This window comes from Calonectris borealis, chromosome 3 (assembly GCF_964195595.1).
Source record: "Calonectris borealis chromosome 3, bCalBor7.hap1.2, whole genome shotgun sequence".
In the NCBI taxonomy this organism is placed as follows: domain Eukaryota; kingdom Metazoa; phylum Chordata; class Aves; order Procellariiformes; family Procellariidae; genus Calonectris; species Calonectris borealis.
In genome coordinates, this window is record NC_134314.1 from 47,432,799 (window position 1) to 47,456,797 (window position 23,999).

General features: G+C 36.3%; 1 protein-coding gene across 11 annotated transcripts in view; it reads right to left on the minus strand.

The window, feature by feature from the left end:
• ASCC3 (activating signal cointegrator 1 complex subunit 3) overlaps positions 1–23,999 on the minus strand; it is a 285,630-nt gene that overhangs the window by 153,915 nt on the left and 107,716 nt on the right. For 9 of the 11 annotated variants that reach the window (XM_075145559.1, XM_075145561.1, XM_075145560.1 and 6 more), the window contains exons 11-13: positions 19,712–19,876; positions 6,556–6,732; positions 3,305–3,376 (exon numbers count right to left, since the gene is read on the minus strand). In XM_075145559.1, the coding sequence (XP_075001660.1) occupies positions 3,305–3,376; positions 6,556–6,732; positions 19,712–19,876 (414 nt within the window). Of the gene's footprint in view, positions 1–2,607; positions 2,782–3,304; positions 3,377–6,555; positions 6,733–19,711; positions 19,877–23,999 lie in introns of those variants that run through there. The other 2 variants (XM_075145567.1, XM_075145562.1) reach the window with 2 other exon arrangements.

Below are 23,999 nucleotides of genomic sequence, written 5' to 3' on the forward strand. Positions count from 1 at the left end.
AATCCTACAAAAAGAGCACACTGACTTAAAAAGCACCTGGAAACCTTTGGGACATTTTCTGATCTTCTTCAGACACGATAAAAACTTTCTATAACAAAAACCCTTGAAAACTCAGTAGGGCAAGCCATCTATCATTACACCTTTCCTCAAGTTAAACAAGAGGAGAATTGTGCTATAAGACAAATGTTATAGCTTCAATCGCATTTGGTAATTCAAAGTGAAGTCTACAAATGAGAGATCTCATTAGTTTGAGCAGATGGATCAAAATTAAAGGCTGAATCACCAACTCTTAATTTCCCAGTAGCCAGGAAGAGCTTGAAGTCTTGCAGAGGAAGACTGTTGAAAAATCAACATAAAAAGCTTCTCTCCATCTGTCAAAACACATGCCTGTAGAATGCAACTACCTCTTACTAGCCTTAATCTTAAAAAATGAAAACACATGTACATCTATTAAAACACATGAATGTATAACTTCAGTCAAGCATCATACTGTAACCTATAAAATGACAGGGACACATCAACATGACTTCCATAAGAGTAAATTATTCAGTCTGAAAATGAGTTAACAGAACAGTAGATAAACAATACTGAATTTAATTTATTAAGACATTCCAAAGACTCTGGTAAAGAATCTTAAAAGAGACAACATTGTGAAAATTTGATGGCCACAGGAAGATGTACATTAACTCATGGAACTTTAGAGGAGGGAAAGTATCTTTCTCCGATTCTGGTATTTCTTTCTTGAGCTTCAGTATAAAACAGAACAGGTAGGTTTTCGGTTCTCTGGAGCACTGCTAATGAGATCTGTGTCTGTCACACATTACTGCCTGAATAGTTATAAAATTCCAACCATCTCCTGAATTCCATACAGATATACAACTGCTGCGGAAATTTTTTCTAAAGTATTGGGGGGGAAAGTGTGAATATATCTTTCTAAGAAGTATATTTAGAAATAATCACAGCTTTGTTAAAAAGCAAACAAACTTTACACACATAAAATGTAAAGAAACACAAGCTTCAAGGATAACACAAGCTAAGAAAGGTAACAGAGCATGACGGTAACAGACTATAGTGAACGTGGACACAAGGTAATGGATTTCTAAAAACTAAGAAAATGGGAAGAAGGTGATAACTTTAGAAGATCAAAGGCTATTCTCAAAATTGTGAAAAGACACTAAAGAAAACCTTCCTAGCGTAATATTTATCATATTCACTTATAATATTAGTCTTCCACTATGGGGGAGGCATTTCAATGTAGATATATCTACGTGACCTTTTTTTTTTTCCCCCACTTTTTTTTAACATCTGCAGCTGGTTTAATGATTAGACAGATCATTTGTCATAGCATACTCATTAAAATGAAAAATCCCTAATTTTTAATATGTGGTACAATACTACGTACTATAATTAACTGTATTATACAATGAGCTGATAAGCTTGATTCTGGATTGTCAAAGACTGTATACCAGTGTTTGTATATCATTCATTTCAGGATATGTTTCATAAGTTTCAAGACCAATGTGTTTTAAATACTCTGAAGAAAAGTCCAGTGTAACTGGTTGGCATTTAGACATGTATTTAAGAGAGTTCTGCAACATAGCAGAACAAACATTTTTCAAGCAAAGAAAATGCTTAACATTTACAATCAATTGAATCTAATGAACCAAATGAGCTTATTTGGTTGTTGGTTTGAAATACAATTTTCAGAAATTGAGATCAGCAATAGTGTCAGCTGCTGAAACTGGTAATATTATTAAGTAGACTACAGTTCTTCACTTGACCTCTTTCTGTAGCTCATACCTTAAAACAAAACACTCATGCATTCAGCTGCTAGTACAGGAACTAAAACTATTCTCAAGGAAAGCTACACGAACATCTCCTTATTGTACTTGAATTTTTCAAATAATATTATATATTTGTAGATGGTTTTTTCCTCAGTGTGAAGAAAAGAGAAGGGAAGAAAGGTGCAACAAATACGCTGGAACAGCATGCAACTTCCTGCCGGGAATCCAAGATATGTTACTTATTTAGACATACTGATTTAAAGAATCTGCTACTCCTAAGTTCATCTACAGCAAGTGAAAATACATGAAATCATAAAAAGAAATGAAAGATAAGCAATTAAATGTACCTCAGTGTTAGGAATTTGGGAAGGTATGTGCATAATTGACAATGAGGAGAAAATAAACTAAAGTTCTGTTTGTAATGCCAATAAATTTTGTTAACAGTCTTCACTCAGGAAAATATCAGCCTTTCCACATGTAATTTTCATGAAAGTTTTCTGAATGTAACAACATTAACTGATATCAACAAGAGAAGGTAAGTGGAAGAATGGTGTTAAACCAGGGGGAGCAGGAGGACTAAGAAGCTGTTGCTGAAATATTATTTTTCCCCCTAGTCATAAACCAACTGTTCATCTTTCAAAAAACACCACAATCTGAATTTTCTGTGAGAAAGGGAAAATGTGCAATTCTTAGTGCGACTGTGTGGGAAAGAGTTTTATATATGATTTAGTGAAAAGCCTCTTCAATGATCACATTGCGCTGGCTTTTGTTCCTGCTCTGAATGGGTGCCATACCTGCTACAACTACTGCTGCTCACACTGCTGTATGTGCAAAGTTCTAACAAAGCTGCGTGGGGGTGATTCAGGAGCACAATGATAACAGAATGATAAACCATCCAGGCAAATGAGGTAAGCCCACCATCTTAGCAGAGGGGAATATCAAACTTGAAAATTCACTGCAGAAACCTCTGTTGTGAAGCAAAATGAAGAGTTACTTCCTTTAAAAAGAAAACAAAACACAAACCCCAGGATATTTCAAATGACAGATGCTGAGCTCTTGTGCACCATTTCTTGAACACTCTGCATAATTCTCATCCCTCATCTCTAACAGGAGACGCTAGAATTTGAAAGATACGGGAAAGGCTAAGAAGAATAACTAAGTGCTGTATTTTTTCTTTTTTTAATCATTAAATGTACCTAAGTCTAAGGTCTCTAAAGTACTGACTTACTTTGCCTTGTCATTTTAAAAAAGTGACATAAATATACATTAATTACTTTAAGGGATATATAAAGTACCAGGAATTTTCACCTTAGCTAGAAACTAACATTATTTAGCCAGTTTAGATTTTCTTGCATGCTGTTTCTATAAAGTGTTTTCAAGATTAGAGATGACCTCTGAAGTGACATATCTCAAAATAATAAAAAAAAATAAAAAAAAATATTCTTAATACATCGTCATGATGATCAAAATTAATTTCTTTATATGTGTTCTCAATGCAAACCGAAACAAAAAATAAATACCTGGTGTCCAGCCATTATTTGCTTCAGCACATTTTCATAACATACTTCATCCATATGATTCAGCTGCTGCACCTGAAAAACAGACATCATACCTCATATTAAAAGCATTTCTTTCTTTATATATTTTCTACTACATATCAAGCAATTTACAGTGATCCATGAAAAAAAAAGTGATTATGTAATTAAATTTATAATATACTGATTCCCATTCCTAACATTATTATTTTGGTATTCTTAAATTCACAAATAGAACATGAAAATCAGTAGATAAAATACAAGTAAGAGCAGTGGATAGAAAATTTATTATGTGACTGTTGTTTTTTTTAATGACGAAAGAGACATAACCCAGTTCTATTCTTTAATTTATCTTTTTCATGTTAAGGAATCTTACTTCTACAGGATATTGATGAAGTATCCATTTAATACATCATCTTACCTAATATTAATTTTTTCTATTTGGTACTATAAAAATAGTTTTTACATTGCAGATATACATATCCAGGAAATTACTGATTGTCAGCTTTTGTGCCACAGAAAACAGAAATTTCTTCATAGTTGGGTCATGCACAGGGAACAGTGGGAGTACCATGTACAGAGTTTCCAATTATGGATAACTGTTTCAGGAAGGTTCCAAAATAAAGAGTTCAGTTAAAACAAAAAGTATTCTTCAAGCTACTCTAAGGATAGGTTTTTTTCAATTTCTTTAATGTATCATAATATAAACAGCATGTATCTACTCGAATGCACCTCAGTATTAAGGTTGTGACAAATCAAAATAAATAAATGAAGTTAAAAATCGGAACAATCACTCCATTTTTCATTTGTGCATTCATGGGTGGAAAGAAGATAGTTGTTTTGTAACCAAATTTTTTCTGACACAAAGAAATGTGTTACAAGAGCAAAGCATGTAAGAATGCGAAAATGAAAATTTAGTACTTGCAGTTATCTAGAATAGCTGAAAGTTGAAAACCACAGCTTTAAAAAAGCTTTAGAGGGAAGAAGAGAACATTCATATTTGGCATTGTACAAGCATAGTAATAAGAAGATGAGACAATATGGACACGTGTGCAAGAGACAAGTAGTCAGTCTAATTATTCTGAAAATGAGAGGTTAGCATTTCAATTATTTTTTCAAATAATAACAAGTGAAAATCATTAAGGAGAAATGTATACAGGTAGTGCATAAATACAAATGTGGACATATATATACACACGCATACATAAAAACACAACTTTACGTATTTTTTGCATTTATACCTAGAGAAGAAAACATAAACATGCATGAAGAAAAATAACTGGCATTAAAGAAGAATATCTGACATTAACAGACCTCTGACTGAAGAAGCCAAACTTTAGTCTTGGTCCTACATGCTCTAAGAGTTTCAACATACAGAGTTTTAAAAGCTTTCCTGGCTAACTCCTATGCATAATAAATACACCGTGCTGTCCTTGCCCTTGAAAGCTTGCCTACGGTTTGCATGTGATTCGACAAATCACTATCGCTTCCAAATTTTTTGGGAGGTTTTTTGGATGAAGGATGTCAGGAAGCTGTGGCAAAGCATCTACCTAAATAAACTAACAGCCTTCTATCTCCTTGCCACTCATCAGTGTGGATAGAGACATAGTATTTATTGCACTATTGCTTTCCTCCTCTTATATAGAGCAGAAGGATGTTGATATTGGCAATAGTTTGGCAGCTTTAGTATTAGCATTATCCTGAAGAGAATCCTTTCTCAAAGGGGCATAATACTTTTGCTTTTCATTTGCTATAAAGTGTATTATCTTGATTGCAAAATGTATTTTACTCTCTGAAATCTGTAATGATACTCTTCTGAAAAGCAAAAAGACAAACTCCTGGCGGCAGTATTACCAAAATAGTTGTCTTTGCCAGGTACTTACATTTCAGAATAACTACTAACTCCTAACATTTCCTCATGTCCTCATGGTTTTTTCAGAAAACTTACTAAGTTTTTTTAATAATTTCAAAACTTTATAGGATAATTTGAATATTTCTTTGATTTTTTAAATCACAAATGCATTCTAAAGTGAGTATGAAGAAATTGAGTCTTTCTTTTTTCCTTACCATACAGTGGAAATAAACTAAATATTTGAATCAAGTATCAGGAAAAGATTAAAGAAAAGCAACAGCAAATAACAGTGAAGGTACTTGAAACAATTAATGAAGGTTAAAATATGCAAATCATGATAAGCACCATATGGTAAACCATTCTTGTGTGTATAGACTTGAAATGGCTCCCTACAGTTGTAAAATAAGTTTCTTTCCTGCATTGCAGATGGAATGAACTACTTAAATAACCTAGTAAGAAAGGCAATGTCCATTTTTACAAAAAAGAAAAAAAATGCTATTATCGATTAAGCTATGAAATTAAATTTTGATTGAAAATGTTTTGGTTTCTATTAAATTAAATCATAGCAGAATAAGGTTTTCTAAAAGTTGAGCTATATAAGCTTTAATTATCAGTTAGTGAGATGCACAGGAAATCTTACAGAAAAGTGTTTGTATTAATTCCTGTATTAAAATAAGAATTATAATTTACATGTCAAGTGGCACTGCACTTATGATTTTTAATAAGAATTAATAATAATATTATTAATTTCTTTAATACGAAACTTTAATAATAATAAGCCTTAATGCTTCCCAAAATGAGCAAGAGTACAAAGAGTAAAGAAGCTTCTTTAAGCACTACTTTAATGTGTTTTCTATCAGATGTGCACATATGATAGTTAATGTCTTAGCATGCTAAGGTTTTCATCAGTAAATTATATCCAACTAGTATTAATGTATGTCATTAATATATATCTCTCCAGATTTCATAAATGAATATTTTTCTTATAACATTCCTCATGCATCCTTACAGACAAATAAGAAGCACCACTGTTTCTAACAAAATGGAAAACTGAAATGAGAAAGGCAGAATAATAAGCTGCTACAGTGACTCTGCAGTTGAGGGTGATGATTTTTCCTTAATCAAGCAAAACTTACTAGCGAAGCGGAGGCAATGCAAAGCTAGATACCATTGCATCCAATTGCAACAAGGCCTATTTACAGGTATTGTAAACTGAGGAAATAAGTCTCTTAAAGCACCTTTCAATTATATATATCTTTATACAGAAGAAAATATGCTTCATAAAACACCTGTAGCATAATAAACCAGTACTCCCTACACACACATACGTGAAGCATGATCAAAACAAACAGCAACCCTTTCTTTGGCATTCATGATTCTTTACCTTATTGGTTGTCTTAATTCCTATAAAGGTTTGCCCCAGCGGTACAGGTCGGAAACGGCCATCAAAATAGAATAGTCCAATGCAGGGATTGACGTGTAGAAACGTAGCAACATCAAGATAATTGGGTAATGTAGCTGAAAGGCCCAAAATCCTAATCATACTTTGTGTAGATTCAACCTATGAAAAAACAGAAAACTTGTAAATGATCCAAGTGTTATAAGTCAAGAAATCAAGCACAGAGTTTTAAAACATCCCTTATAAAACAGTAATGTGAAAGAAGCATTTAATACTTTCTACAAAAGGAGAACAATAGATGTGTGTTAGTGATTACCCTGTATTGAAGAAACCAGAGCACTCTGCAATTCCATCAAATCTTGCTTATTCATCTTTCTATTTTATTATACTTTTGCCCTCCAAAAGGTTAGCAGTCATTAACTGACATGGAGGAACAATAGCAGTAAAACTGGCTTTGTTAAGAAGGGATAGTCCAATTTATAGGCAAAACTAGGACAGATAATTTGGTATTATTTCTTCCTTAGTCCAAATCACACCACAATTCTGAAAAAAAAAGAAGAATGTAATTTGTATCATTCCTCAGTTTTGGCTTTTGCTTAGACCTTTCCACAACTCTCTTAGGCAATCTATTCTAGATCATTACTATCTGCATTTCTCCAGTATGTAGCAGTACTTCTGCAGAGTTGAAGACATTTAAACACCAAGAAGTGGCTCTGTTACAGACATTTTTTCTATCTTTTTTTTTTTTAAAAAAAAAAAAATGCCCCAAATGTTTGTATTACATGCCTTCCCATTTGATAAGGGACAGAAATGGTGCTTTACAATGAAATACTCTGTTCCATATAAAAGCCTGCATATTATATGTATTTCCAGGTAATTTTCAAAAAGAGTGAAACCAGCCAAAAGACTTGAATGAGGAAAGTATGCAAGAATTTTCCCATTTCCTTCTGGAATATTAAAAGCCATGCAGGCTGGCTCACAACTTTCTTACTAGCATAATTATTTAGAAGCAAAGGTCACAGTAATTTTCATCAAAAGGCTTTTTATACACTATAACTGAAGTCATATATGAGGTTCTCAACTTGTCTCAAATGTGTAAATGTCTCCTGATGAGTAAGGCTGATAACTTTCACCTAGCTACGTCCTGTTCAAAACAATTTTAGGTTTTACTTAGAATACAGGTGTGAGTTAAAGTGAAAGGAAGTGCCATGTAATTAAAACAGACGAATTAAAAGTTTTCAAAAAAGATGATTAAAAAGTCTATGAAGAGCATTCTCAAGGAAGATAAAATACACCACACCATAACAGAGACCTGGCGAATAACAAGCACACCAAAATAATAAACCAAATCCCAAAAGAAACTACCCCCCACAACTTCACAGACGTCAAGCAGACAAAGTAAACCACTACGTTGTCTGGTAATGGAGATGTCGCATGGCAAAAATTTGGATGCTTAAACTGTGGATGCAACCAACTAAACGACACAGAAAACCTGCTGATTGACCCTTCTGCACTTATCCAAAGAGCAGCTTTGCAAAAGAAAGACCATGTACAACAAAATTTTATATGTAAATGCAAATTTACTGGCTGCTAGGACAAACGAGAGATTTCATTTTCAAGTGTCTTCCATCTGCAGGGAACAAAAGCAACATTCACCTTTAAAAGTACAAAGAAGCATTACCATTTGTAACACACCTTTTCATAGCTGGATTATGTGATGACCTAAGGGCTACAGTCAACCTCAACCACACAGTTTTGAGGTGTTTGAGGTTGGGTTTTGTTTTTATTTTTTTTGGAGGGGGGGCCAGGAGAGGGGGTGGTTTTCTGTTTTGTTTGGTTGGTTGGTTGGTTTGGTTTGGTTTGGTTTTGGCTCTGTCCCCTGGAGCACCACTTCCTTCTGCACTGACCTTGGTGTCTTCGGGGTTGTTTCTCACATTTTTTTCCTCACTCCTATCTCTCTCTCAACTGCTGCACAGTGTTTTTACCCTTTCTTAAATAAGCTTTCCCAGAAGCGCCACCATCTTGGCTGCTGGGCTGAGCTGGGCCCAGCGGTGGGTCTGTTGGAGCCGGCTGGCACCGGCTCTGTCCAGCACGGGGCAGCCCCGGCCTCTCCTCACAGAGGCCGCCCTGCAGCCCCCGCTGCCAGCACCTGGGCACCTGCACCTGGTACAAAAGTTTGATTTACTTAATGTTTATACACGTTTTTTTTTAAACTTGAATCTGTAAGAACAGTAACCACTTGCTAATATATTTATCCTGTACTTTGTTCACAATCACCTGATAATAAATACAAGTGTAACTGAGCTCCAATCTGGAAACCATTATTTAATTTTGCTAAATTCAATAACAATTTTTTTCAAATCTCCTAAGAGCCTGAAAGCACTAGTTTGAAAATGTGCTCAGTTCCATCTGAAGGTAGGAAAGCATTTCAAGTATTTAAACAATTAACAAGAACTCTGCTTAATTACCACGGAAATATGAATTTTTACAGCAATTAACTATAAGTTGTTTGTTCGGTTTTCTTCCAAAATATAAACAATGCCTAGAGAACAGGTACAGTTTACTGAGACTTGTCACTTTCAAAACCTTTGTAAAAAGAAGCCATTTATCTCCACTGATCTGGCAGTTGGCCCTGGAGTTAAGGAGCTGATTGAAAACCCTGAATTGCAACTCCACATGCAAACCGCAGCAGAGAGTTAACACAAGCAAATAATTAAAATTAGTGATATGCATACCACATTTTTAAACAAAATATATTTTTGAATCTTTTATATTACACTTTACATATATTTGTGCATATGTATATAGTGCTACATAATTTTTTCAATTTATAAATCTAAAATTTACAAATTATTTGGACAATTAGTTTTCTATTTATATCAAGCCACAAAAATCAAGTCAGAGCGCTATAAGAAATCAGGCAATAATGTCTTTTGCTCTACAGTAACATTTTGTTAATCTTCATAATTAAATAAAAACTCTTAAGACTCTGAATCATTCCATCAATAGCTTTAACTTCTTTCAAGGCCATCCAAAAAAAAAAATCTTTATTTTTTACCATCTACTTTTAAATCCACTTAGCAACACAAAATATCAATAATTAATATATATTAAAAAAATTTCGAGAAGCAAAAAGAGATACATTTACCCTAAAAGGCAAAATGTATCACAACAATTCTCCCAATTATTTTATGCTCACATCAAATTCAAACTGTAAACTAAAACCCTATGTGTCTGCACATCACCACATACATCTACAGAATGAGTTTTGTTTATTCTTTTAATTATACACGCCAATATAAAAATAACAGTGACTAAAACTGTGCTAAGCTTCAAAGTTAGAAAAACAAAATTACTTGAATATGCAACCATAACACATGATTTATTTTTGCATTTTCTCTGTGATTATAATTCAGTTTCAATTATTTATCTATTATTCAAGGACTATAGAGACTTTATTTTTCATAATGGTTTTTAGAATTCTAACACACTTTTAGAACAGTTCTCTGCATACGTTTTTCAACTACTTTGCTGACTTTCCCTTTAAGAGCAAGCATTAATATGTCGTTCTCTCAGATGCTTCTAATGAAAAGTAAGTCTTGAAAGTGTGCAGATGCTCTTTGTAAATACAGTCCATTCAAACATTAATACTTTTCACGTGCTGGATCATTTACTATTTGGTCCTAGAACTCCCAATTAGAGATTGTGCCTTCATAGACAAGACACTATGAACACATAGTCTTTTCCTGAAATTGCAGTACAAATTACTGAAAAGACATTTTAGATGACAAAGTTTTCTGTTTACATTCCCTATCACTGGCTAGTGGTATGCAGCTAAGTGCGTTTTCTTCACTACTGGCACACAATCTCAAACATTTTAATTGTCATATGTTTTTAATTAGCTCAGTAAAAAAAATATATTTTTATATATTCCAAGCACCGTTTGGAACTTAGAAGACTTTCTTTGGAAAACTGAACTGTAATGGTAAGGGCAAAGGGGTCCAGGAAGGCTGGACGTTCTTCAAGAAGTAAGTCTTAAAGGTGCAGGAGCGGGCTGTCCCCATGTGCCGTAAGAAGAACGGGCGGGGAAGGCGACCGGCCTGGCTGAACAGGGAGCTCTGGCTGGGACTCAGGGAAAAAAGGAGAGTTTATCACTTGTGGAAGAAGGGGCAGGCAACTCAGGAAGAGTACAGGGATCTCGTTATGTCGTGCAGAGAAGAAATTAGAAAGGCAAAAGCCCAGCTAGAACTCAACCTGGCCACTGTCATGAGAGACAACAAAAAAAGCTTTTACAAGTATATTAATGACAAAAGGAGAGCCAAGGAGAATCTCCATCCTCTATTGGATGCAGGGGGGAACGTTGCCTCCAAGGACGAGGATAAGGCTGAGGTACTCAATGCCTTCTTTGTCTCAGTCTTTAAGAGTCAGAGCAGTTATCCTCAGGGTACTCAGCCCCCTGAGCTGGAAGACAGGGACGGCGAGCAGGATAAACCCCCCATAATCCAAGAGGAAGCAGTTAACGACCTGCTATGCCACCTGGATGCTCACAAGTCTATGGGGCCGGATGGGATCCACCTGAGGGTACTGAGGGAGCTGGCAGAGGAGCTTGCCCAGCCACTCTCCATCATTTACCAGCAGTCCTGGTTAACTGGGGAAGTCCCGGACGACTGGAGGCTCACCAATGTGACTCCCATCTACAAGAAGGGCCGGAAGGAGGATCCGGGGAACTATAGGCTGGTCAGCCTGACCTCGGTGCCGGGGAAGATTATGGAGTGGTTTGTTTTGAGGGTGTTCATGAGCCATGTGCGGGACAGCCAGGGGATTGGGCCCAGCCAGCACAGGTTCATGGAAGGCAGGTCCTGCTTGACCAACCTGATCTCCTTCTATGACCAGGTGACCCGCCTAGTGGATGAGGGAAAGGCTGTGGATGTGGTCTACCTGGACTTCAGTAAGGCCTTTGACACTGTCTCCCACAGCATTCTCCTAGAGAAGCTGGCGGCTCACGGCCTAGACAGGTACACTCTTCACTGGGTAAAAAACTGGCTGGATGGCTGAGCCCAGAGAGTTGTGTTCAAGGGAGTTAAATCCAGTTGGTGGCCGGTCACGAGCAGTGTTCCCCAGGGCTCAGTACTGGGGCCGGTCTTGTTCAATATCTTTATCAATGATCTGGATGAGGGGATCGAGAGCTCCCTCAGTAAGTTTGCAGATGACACCAAGTTGGGCGGGATGTTGATCTGCTCGAGGGTAGGAAGGCTCTGCAGAGGGACCTGGACAGGCTGGATCGATGGGCTGAGGCCAACTGTATGAGGTTCAACAAGGCCAAGTGCCGGGTCCTGCACTTCGGCCACAACAACCCCAGGCAACGCTACAGGCTTGGGGAAGAGTGGCTGGAAAGCTGCCTGGCAGAAAAGGACCTGGGGGTGCTGGTTGACACCTGGCTGAACATGAGCTGGCAGTGTGCCCAGGTGGCCAAGAAGGTCAACGGCATCCTGGCCTGTATCAGAAATAGTGTGGCCAGCAGGAGCAGGGAGGTGATCGTGCCCCTGTACTCGGCACTGGTGAGGCCGCACCTCGAATCCTGTGTTCAGTTTTGGGCCCCTCACTACAAGAAGGACATGGAGGTGCTGGAGCATGTCCAGAGAAGGGCAACAAAGCTGGTGAAGGGTCTGGAGCACAAGTCTTATGAGGAGCGGCTGAGGGAACTGGGCTTGTTTAGCCTGGAGAAGAGGAGGCTGAGGGGAGACCTCATCGCGCTCTACAGCTACCTGAAAGGAGGTTGTAGGGAGGTGGGTGTTGGTCTCTTCTCCCAAGTAACAAGCGATAGGACGAGAGGAAATGGCCTCAAGTTGCGCCAAGGGAGGTTTAGACTGGACATTAGGAAAAATTTCTTTACTGAAAGAGTGGTCAGGCCTTGGAACAGGCTGCCCAGGGAAGTGATTGAGTCACCATCCCTGGAAGTATTTAAAAAACGTGTAGATGAGGCGCTTAGGGACATGGTTTAGTAGGCATGGTGGTGTTGACTTGATGGTTGGACTTGATGATCTTAGAGGTCTTTTCCAACCTTAATGATTCTATTTGCACATCATGTTCTTTGAAAGCTTTACTATATTTTATTGATTTGATATTACACTGGAAGTAAGAAATAAAATCGCCATAACTATATTTAAATGACATATCTAATTAGTATATCTAATTCAGAAGCATTTATGATGGCATGTGGAGAACTGACAGCATGTTCACCATACAAGTTTGCAGAACATGATTATCACACCATGAAATTCCATGTATACAGAAAAAGTAAACAGAAGGTAATTATCCAGCACCGATTTCCACACTCAAGCATCATCTGTGTTTACACTGTAAATGATAAAGGATCAGGTATGGGAAGTGCCTCTGGATTCTAAATTGATCACAGCAGGATCATTTTCTTCCTAACAGGTTTTAAGATTTGCGTATCATCTCATTACATTACAGCCACCACTTGAGAGCATACAGGGTATGCATAGAGATACTCTTTTATCTGACTTCTAAAGATCTTCCTGAACTTTGTGATCTTGGCAGTCTTCCCATTTCCATGTATTAAAATATCACATTCACAGAATGAATTACAATCAAGCTGGAAAGTATATCCCTGATTGTTCAACTCAAGCACAGAATTAAGTGAAGCAGACAAGTTTACATATTCTAATCTTTGAAGAATTGTCCACTGGTTAGAAATTAATCTGATATTCAGATGACCCAGGATCGCTTCAACACACCCTCTATAGTCACTCTGTATGCCCTTCAGATGTACACTAAAGACAAGATACACAGAAAATTAAACACAAGTGTTTCTTAGTTTTTTGTCTAGATGTGCAAGAAGATGAATTCTTAACGTAGGTTCCTGAGTTCCCTGCTGAACAGTGGTAAGAGCGAAGTACTGCATACAGGGATTCACATTAGTTATTAGTTAGATACCAACCTACCCCAAGAATGCCTCCAAGTCTCAGCCTCTCACAAGATCTATTTTTCACATTATCCAAAAAAAAGGAGAAAAAGAAAGGAAAAAAAGGAGGAATTCTTAGAACATCTAAAAAAAAAAAATTAAAAGGTGTTTCAAAATGACTAAGAAGGAAGTTTGTTAAAATGTTTCACCAGTGTTTACTTGTTTATTGATATCTTGTTTACTGTCTAATGAAAGAATTAAGAAGTTGTCAATCAGTCCACATAGGTGGTAATTTCCTAGTTTTAAGAACAAAAATGGAAAAACGAATAAAATTGCAAAATCAAAAGTACATAGTAAAAATGCAATTACTAATACTGTTTTGAAGATTCTACATAGGACATTATCTACAACTCAAACACTCTGCACAGAATGCATTTGTTACTAGGCAACCATCTAGTTAAGTAATTTTATAAACGAGTTTTACTCTGCTTCCAATGAACCCTGAAAATACTGTGATCTTGGTCCTCCATCTAGAACATATTTAAAAATCTAGAGGTGCTGAAAAAATGTAACCATGCAGAAAGCACTATTAGAAGCCATATTGTTTTCCCTCAGCTAAACATTAAGTATGCAATACTTTGCCTTAAGAAATGACTTTTTGAATATACCTATTACGAGACTTCTATGCCCTGCACAGTGCCATGCCAGTTTTTCTTGAATGACAGAATGCCTTTTCATACTATGCTTACTGTTTTGTTCCCAAACTAAGAAACAAAAAGAAATATGAACCCTTCTACAAATCAGTTTAACTGCTTTGCCATATTATGAAAGAACATAAAACATATGACAATCACTATTACCTTTTAAACTCCATGGCTATATCATGAAAATGGAAAAATGTTCACATATCAATAATAAAAAATGACATGCAGAATGACTTCCTGACACACTTCCATGCAAAGCAACAGAAAAGCTTCTGAAGATTAATTCAAATATCTGATACATAACATTTTCCAAATAAATGGAGATTAGGTTTTGTTTTAAAAAAGTATGTTGTTTTAAGAAAGTCTTAATTTTACACAACTACAAGGTTGCCAGAAAAGATAACAAGATAGATGTAGACTCATGTAAGGCATTAGACATACGGCTGCACAACATACTGTTTAAAAATAACATCACAGAACAGCAAGAAAACATGTATTAAATTTATCACAAGCTGATGAACTGACAGATTTTAAAGACAATGTATAATTGAAAAACAGCAATTAAAAAGGGATGCCTCTAATTGCTTTCTAAGCCCAACTCTATTCAATAATTTTATCTATGATGTGCAGTAAATAAAAAATAACTGGTGACAAGAAGAGCAGGTGATTGGCAGAATTAATATAACTGATGTATGCATCAGCCATACAGATAAATCTAGGCTGATGGTCCCATTCAAACTAAATTTCTTTTAGTTTAGCTCATTCTAAAACAGGCCACAGCTGCAAAACGAGACACTATTCTCAGGAAGCATTCTTATAGCAACAAGTGAATCCTGCAGCAACTATAAAGAAGTTTTTCTGAGGACTTAATGAAGAAGCATCTGCAAGCTCCAAAGATGAAGCGTTAGCGAATTAAGTATACGCAATTCTTAGAGGTATAAAAAGGATAGAACTGAGCAATAGGAGGAAAATGTTCTAAAAATACAAATCGCAAATATAAGAAAGTTCAGCGAAAGATGCCCCGCAATACTTATAGTTGGAAACCAAAAAATTATTGTAGCAGTAATTTCAGTAAGCTTGTTTGGTTTATCCTGTAACAGAAGATGCTGAGAAACTTGATCAGTCTATATAAGGAACATCAAAGGGACAAAAGACTAACAGCAGTCACTCGAGAAAAGAAGAACCAAATGAAATGCCAATGCCGTTATTTACTGATGCATTCTAGTCCCAAAAGACACATATAGGAACTACAGTGGGCTATCATTAGAGACAAGATATATAGATCTAATCAGCTGTTCTTAGGTCATTAGCTATCAGCCTTGCTTTTTTTTTTTTTTTTTTTTTTTTAAACTGCTCTAATTTTCTTAATCAAGAGTGGGATTCCAAGCACACAAAAATTCCTAATTTGACAACAATTAGGCATTTGGCTTTGGGTAAGAAACCTCTGAACTTGTTTGCTTCTGACTCACGTATCACTCTGACTCACATATCACTCAAGTACAATATTCAGTATGCTTTTTGTGAAAAAATACCCATAAGCAGCAAAGAAGTAATCAAAATCTCTGAATAATTACGACAAAATAATTCAGTGTCCTTTAAAAGTGGTCAATTTTTTTCTTTCAAGCTAATAAGCTTAGTAGATATTACAGAAGTGTGGAAAGCTTGATTAAAAAGTTTAAGCATTTCAGCTTTACATCTGCATTATGCTCTAGACTAAAACTTTAAACATCAAAGCTATAAATTGGATTCAAAGAAGTTATTTGATGTTATACCTACAGTATATAACAGAGCTCAAGGCAATTTTCCCACCAAAATGTTTAGCAAAGTCAATTTAAATCACAAAGCATTCTCTAAAATTTGAAAAGTGCAAACATGCACGAATATGCTGTTCATTCTGTTATGAGTAAAACTGTCAGCAATTCCAATATATATGCTCCTTCCAGGTTTTAAAAAAACCTGATTCTAAAAAATGCCATAAGTTAAAATGAACATGTTAAAGTCTTACAGTAAGTGGTGTGACTCAGTGTTCATCTGGGGGAAAGTACAACCATAATTCAATTATTTTGAGGTACAAATTAGGACAGACTTGCTAATGCATCAGGATATTCCTGTTTTGAGAATGTATTTGTATAGCTGTATTTGTACAGCATATGAATACGGATCTCAAAATATTCTTTTCTGGCACAGTTGTAGGCCCAAGTAGCTAGTTGAACACTAATTCTTAAACAGACTGCCACCCGCTCCCCCTCCCCCCCTCAAACCATTGTCTGTTCTTCTATTATCCACCATCTAAGCAAAACAACCCTCACACACTCCAACAAAACAAGAGAGACACTCTTTCTATAAGACAGGATAACAAGCCCTGCAAAATGCAAAAGGCCCTAGATTATACGTGCTGACCTGCACAGGAATCATGACATTGTGTCATAAGACAGTCTCATATGCAAGCTAGGGAAGTATGATCCAGATGAAACTATAGGTACACACCATTATTAGAGCAGCTATTAGTGATTTATTGAAAAGGCTGAAGTAGTATTCAAAGGAATTTATCACCGTTCTGTCCTAGAAGTGATTCAAGAAATGACTGTTCCAGGTCAGACCAAAAATCTAACTAGTTCAATACACTGTCTCTCACAGTGGCCAAAAGGGACAGTACAGAAACTGGGAAAGCGTCAATGATATTTGCCAGCATAGCCCCCAGTTACTACAGCGTCCAGTCTGATCTAGTGACTATTAATCTGTACAGGATTTTCTATTACTTGTCTAATCACTTTCTGAATCCCTCCACTACAAATTAGGAAAAACTAGTCAATATTTCTGATGTCTTAAACCAGTATACAAATCAGATAATTGATTTCAGCAATTACAACAGTGGTGTAATTAACAATAAGGATATTTAGATTGAGGTTGTCAATGGGTTTATTTTGTTTTGGGTTTGTTTTTTTTAAGAACTGAACAATTATTCTTACCTCCTGTGTGCATGAATATTGAATGAGTATGATGTTTCTACAGATATCAATGAAAAATATGTGCTAGAACTACTTTCAGAAGGGCTGGAGAGGAGCTTAATGTTTCATACAGAATCATTGAAGTCAGAAGGACACTCTTCAGGGATGGGCTGAATATCCCGGGTTTAGTTCCTACTCCAGGGACATTTATGAATTTGTATCAAAATGCAGAAAACAGAACCGGGAGCAGGGACCAGAACCAAAGAAATGTAACCAAATATTTTTTCTTTGCAAAATATCATTAAAACGTTATTAGGTGTTATATTTTTTACACTTAAAACATCTGTAATAATATTTTCACTAAACTCCAGGGAAATACTTCTGAAATCAGAAAATTTATGTTATCTTTTTTAGTCACCAAATAGAAGTTCCAGTAATTTCATAATTAATTATGGATGTATACTGCAAACTTCATAGAGCTATGCTTGCAGGCTCAGATGCTGCAGTATAACATTTCAGTGTAATTTTTAAAACTAACCCTCTTATTATTTGTTTCCATATTAAAAAGCTAAAAGACTTGCCCAAAATATCTCCTATTTCTTTGTCCCCAAGCTCTCTGGGAGGCTTGCAATTCAAAATATTTTTGTCTGGAATCGTTTTCTATTGCAAAATTCTAAATATTTCTACACGTAGTTTTGTCTTCTGATTAACTGTGGGGTTTTTTTTGTGTATTTTTATACTGTAAATTTTCCCTCTCTTCAACTAACCTTCTTGTAAAGATTCATAGTGGTCTCCAATACTGCCTTTCTTATGAACTTAGAATAAATAACGTCTTCAGAAAGGTGGTGAAAGTTAATTTCAAGATTTGTGTTTTGTTTTTCTTTCCAACTGTCTCACTTAAGGAAGGGTTACAAATGAGTAGCTTCAATTCCAGATGAATTAAACTCCACTTGGTAGGTAAAACAAACCTTAAAATGCTAAAGATTAAAGCACCCTAGAGAGCTATTTTTTAAAATGAGTGTTGAAGCAAGATACTGCTATATTACAATAAACGCACTAAGGATAGGATTCAGTACCCAAGACATAATTGCCTCAGATTTTATATTCCTTAAGTTACCTGCATAGGCTTGACAGACACAAAAGGAAAGGACCTATGGGAGATTTGTGTCCAAATGAAGCAGAAACAGGATGCCAAGCTAAATTATGTAGGGCAGATAAAATGGCTCTAGACATCTATTTTGGACAGCTGAAGCCTACCTTACAAGGCTCACAAAACTTCACATTAAAAAATGAATGAGTCTTGCAATCTGACATGAAGACAATGACCATCATGGTCACTGCTAAAAGCTGAGATGCTTTATTTAAAAGACACCTAAGGAAAAGAAGGTAATCAAATCCATTTAAGAAAGAAAATACAATATCAAACATGTTAAGCTTTAGTGCCCTTGAGATAGTCTAAACTTTACAAAGCCCTACTCTCCAGAAAGAAAAAAATCTTTCCAAGTTTAGCTGCTTCTAAGGAATTATTACTTATGTTCTTCTTTATACAGGAACTTTACACTTTCTGTAGTGGATTACAGCAGACATCCATTTTATTCTGTTCTTGGAGGAGTTGGAATCAGATGATTCAGAGAGCCTTAAAAAGGTTAGTGTAGCCTTACCAAGAAAAAAGCATCTTGAAAGCTAAAAGGCTTTAAACATTTAACATTCTACAAACTGAGCCATAACAATACCAATTGTATTTATTTTTAATTTGTTACAGATTATTTGTATTGACATACTTTTGCGCTGCATGACTCAAAAAAATAAGAATGGCACTCTATCCTCTCCTTACCATTATTTATTTATCCTGATTCTATCCTTTTTATTCATTCCTAAATTCCACATTTTATTTTTCTTTTAAATGCACATCTCACCATTAAGACCAATCTTATTTATTGCCTAACTCTGAATGCTTCTTTTGTACAAAATTTAAGGAAAAAACCTACACGTTCAACCTTTTCTCCTCTTGCCATTTCAAATCTTGGTATTTATAAAGTACCACTAAAGCATGGGGAAAAAAAAAAGGACCAATTATGCTGAAGTAAAAATTAGATAGTATTTTTCTAGCAGTGCTGAAAGTTTTACCTAGATTTAAGACGCTACTCTTCATTAAAAAAAAAATTTCTCCTAGGAAAACTGCTAATTAAAAATTAGCATTCCTGGTAAGAAAATACTTTCAATTTTGGTTATATTAAAACATTAACCTGATTATTATTTGTTTAAAAATGTTTAATTTTGCTGTTACTTGTACAGTAAGTAAATTAATATTAAGTAAATAAATCATAAGTAAAGAAATAGCTCTGTAATAAATTATGCTTCCTAGGAATCTGATAGATGATATAATACAGAAGAGAAGGTAGAAGAGAAAAATTTTTCTTCATTCTTAATACAGAATAGCTATAAAATAAATCGTAAGCTGCCTAAGCATTTTGATTTCCTTGTCTAAGCATTTTTCCTTTTACACTGAAATCTATCTATTCTTGATCAAAATAAAATTCTTTTGAAGATTTTTTCGCTCTTACCTGACGTAAAGTACGTGCCACTATACTTTCAAGTACTGGTCCTCTGTCTTCATGCAACAGATGAACTTCATCGAGAATCAAAAGTTTTACCAGCTGAGAGAGGGCTACATCACCAACACTTTTTCTTGTCACTACATCCCATTTCTCTGGAGTAGTAACAAGCATCTAGTAGAGCAGAAAAAAGAAATATTCAGCATTTACAAAGAAAAATCCAGATTCAAATTTATAAAAAAACATTATTTTAATATACAGCACAGTAAATGCAATGCAGAACTTAACAAAGCTATCTTAAGTTTTACCTACTGTATATAGATATGAGGCAGACACAGTTTACTGCATCTACATTTGTTGGATGGCCATAGGACTCAGTATGGAAAACCATATGGAAATACCAACTAATAATTTCAAGCTACTGTGCATCATTTGTATACATTTTCCACGCTAAAACAATTAAGCAGCTATCCAGAATCAACTCCTCATATAATCGTGTGAGTCATTTAATGCATGTGTCCCACTAAAAATTATCTGTGATGAAATATTTCTAACCTTCACCACAGCACAGTAAACACCTAAGATCCCCCCTTATACCTAAGCTTGAGCTGATAGCTCCCAGTTCCCTATGAAATGCTTTCTCCCTAAGGCATACTTTCAGGTTGTACATTTTGATATCTTGATCCTTGCACTGGCTAAACAGATAAAACAACTTCCACCAGTCCTGGAAAAGCTAACTTCTAAACTTTATCGTTTCTTGTAGATACATCTGTTGTAAATCCCTATTATGGTGCCATTTCTTGTATGCACTTGCAATGGCTTCTCTTTTTGCATAAATGCCTAAGTAATAGCCTATCAAACAGATAAAAGTGAGGTACATTCAATCTCCCAATTGCCAAACAACTTTAGTACCCTCCATTCTCCACAATGACAACATACTCAGCAGTCACCTCATGTGACCTTAACACAAGAATTCAAGGGAGTAGCTTTTTAAAATTTAAAATCAGACATAAAGTGGTCACTCTAAAGAAAGCATCTCACTCCTCCCCCCAAAAAATTCTCAGCAGCTGTTTCAAATAGAAATAGAAATGCAGATTTCTCATATACTATTCAACAAAAATAATTTCCTATTTAAGTGCCAACTGCTATGTATAAAACCCCCATAGAACTGAATCTCATCCACTGAAATCAGTAGTAACTTGCCTGTAAGTTATGACTATGATTTAAGGGCAATTATTTATTGCCTCTTCATAACAAATCTAATGAATCACTGTCTATCAAAGCATAGAAGAAGTTTCTGGGACAGGCACAAAACTTACCTTACAGTCTCACTTATTTCACAAAAAAAGCAACTTAGAACTATTAAAATAAAGGTTACTGTAACTTTGCAGTTGAAAATCACTCAGAAAATAAAAAGGAAAATTCAGATTCTGTTATTTCATAGGCCTCAATATAAAAGTTTAGAAATTGGGCAAATCTTGTTCAGGTGATATCTATAATAAAATGAATGCTTTAATGAGTAAAAGAAGACAGGGATTGTTTGATTATCTTGACTGAAATGAAACGTTTTAAAAATTCAACTACCAAACATTGAAAGATATTAAGAATTGGCAAAATGGGGAAAATTCTAACAGCTTAGAATCATAGAATCATAGAATCATAGAATCATACAGGTTGGAAAAGACCTCTAAGATCATCGTGTCCAACCGTCAACCCAACACCACCATGCCCACTACACCATGTCCCTAAGGGCCTCATCTACACGTCTTTTAAATACCTCCAGGGATGGTGACTCCACCACTTCCCTGGGCAGCCTGTTCCAAGGCCTGACCACTCTTTCAGTAAAGAAATTTTTCCTAATGTTCAATCTAAACCTCCCTTGGCGCAACTTGAGGCCATTTCCTCTTGTCCTATCGCTAGTTACTTGGGAGAAGAGACCAACACCCACCTCGCTACAACCTCCTTTCAGGTAGCTTTGATAAATAGGCATGATATTAAAAGAAAACACAGCCCAGTGGTCATGAACCTGTAAGTGGTTCACGTTTATAAATAAGCTTATCAACTTGTGACAGGATCTAGAGAACAGGACACTCGTTTTCTAAAATTCTACTGACACTGACCAAATTCCAGTCAACAATCTCGAATTACCTTATCCTATAAGAGGATAGATATAACAAGTGTTAGATAGATGAGCAAACTAGGTTTATGATAGAACTTTTAAAATAGGAATTCTAAATTGCAAGAACTTCCTACTTCTATCAGTATAATTTTGTTTGACAAAGTATTTCTAACTAAATTGCCAACTTTTTCCCCCCAAACATGTGGGGTAGTTTCTTCTGACAGATTTTGATTCCAAGGCTACTTTAATAGAAATTTTAGTATCATGGCCTTTGACTCTTAAAGCAATATTACATTCACATTTTCTCTCTCAATAAATATTTTTCTGTAATTCTACTTAAAGAAAAAAAGAACAAACAGTAATAAATAAATTTTAACATTTAGTATTTGATGAACCCATGCTTCACAACACAGATAAGAATTGAGTCTACAATCAGACAGGAAAACATGCATCTGATCCCTATCAGTTCTGTCATAATAAACATGTTTTACGATTGGGCTTTCTCTTAACTTTAGATGTTCAGAAATAAAACACTAAGACGACAGAGTTCAACCTCATACATGATAATGCTTCTACAGCAAATATAATACTAGTAAGTCCCTACAAAAGCTTAAACACAACACGGATTGTTTTCATCTAGTCAGCATTTGCTATATTCTCAGCAGCAATGGCAGAATACTAAAAAACCCATAAATGAAGAGAGTTAACCAGGTACTGTCAGTATCCGATCTCAAATTTGACCAGATAATGTAAACCCAACAGAACATATGACTCAAACAAAATCCTATCTGTGAGAACACAACATACAAATGAGAAAAATTAAGATTGCTGCACTAGATCCCAGACTGACAAAAAAAGGAAACATCAAGACAAGTTAGGTGGCCTCCAAATGTGGTGCTGTGAGGTATACAAATGGTCCACATTAACGTTAGTACTAAAACCAGTTTCTTATCACAGGAATTATACAATGGAAGCGGCAAAAACACTGGGTAATGATGAATAATGCTTCAAGGCCCTGGCTAAGAAAAGCAGACACAGAGAGCTAGCAGATATTTATAAAACCTTTATGAAAATTGCTAGTCCAAATTTGAGCAAGAGCATTTCTCCCCATCCAAACATTCAATTACCACAAGTACCATCAGCATAATGTTAACAGCTTTTAGAAAGCAATCTATTTGGTGCCTCAACATTTTTGAAACCCAGCTTGACAGACTTCATAGTTACAGAATCAAAGAATGGTTGAGGTTGAAGGCACCTCTGGAGGTCTTCTTGCCCAACTCCCCTATTCAAGCAAGGTCACCTAGAGCTAGTTGCCCAGGAACATGTCGAGACAGATTTTGAGTATTTCCAAGGATGAACACTCCACAACCTCCCTGGGCAACCTGTGCCACTGCTCGGTGACCCTCACAGTAAAAAAGTATTTCCTGATGTTCAGACATGGCCTCCGGTGTTTCAGTTTGTGCTCATTTGCCTCTGGTCCTGTCACTGGGCACCGTTGAAAAGAGCCTGGCTCTGCCCTCTTTGCACCCTCCCTTCAGATATTTATATACATTGATGACATCCCCCCTGAGCCTTCTCTTCTCCGGGCTGAACAGTCCCAGCTCCCCGCCTTTCCCCATATGAAAGATGCTCCAGTTCCTTCACCATCTTCGTGGCCCTTCATTGGGCTCTCTCCAGTATGTCCATGTCTCTCTTCTCCTGGGGAGCCCAGAACTGAACACAGTACTCCAGGTATGGCCTCAGCAGTGCTGAGTAGAGAGGAAGGATCACCTCCCTCGACCTACTGGCAACACTTTGTCTAATGCAGCAAGGGCACATTGCTGGCTCATGTTCAGGCTGGTGTCCACCAGGACCCCCTGATACTTTTCTGACAAGCTGCTTTCCAGCTGCTCAACCCCAGCATATATTGGTGCATGGGGTTATTCCTCCCCAGCATCAGGACTCTGCACTTCTCCTTGTTGAACTTTATGAGGTTCCTGTCAGCCCATTTCTCCAGACTGTTGAGGCCCCTCTGGATGGCAGCACGATCCCCTGGTGTATCAGCCACTCCTCCCAGTTTGGAATCATCAGCAAACTTGCTGAGGGTACACTCTGCCCCATCATCCAGATCATTAATGAAGATGTTGAACAAGACTGGACCCAGTATTAACCCCTGGAGCACACCACTAGTTACTGGCC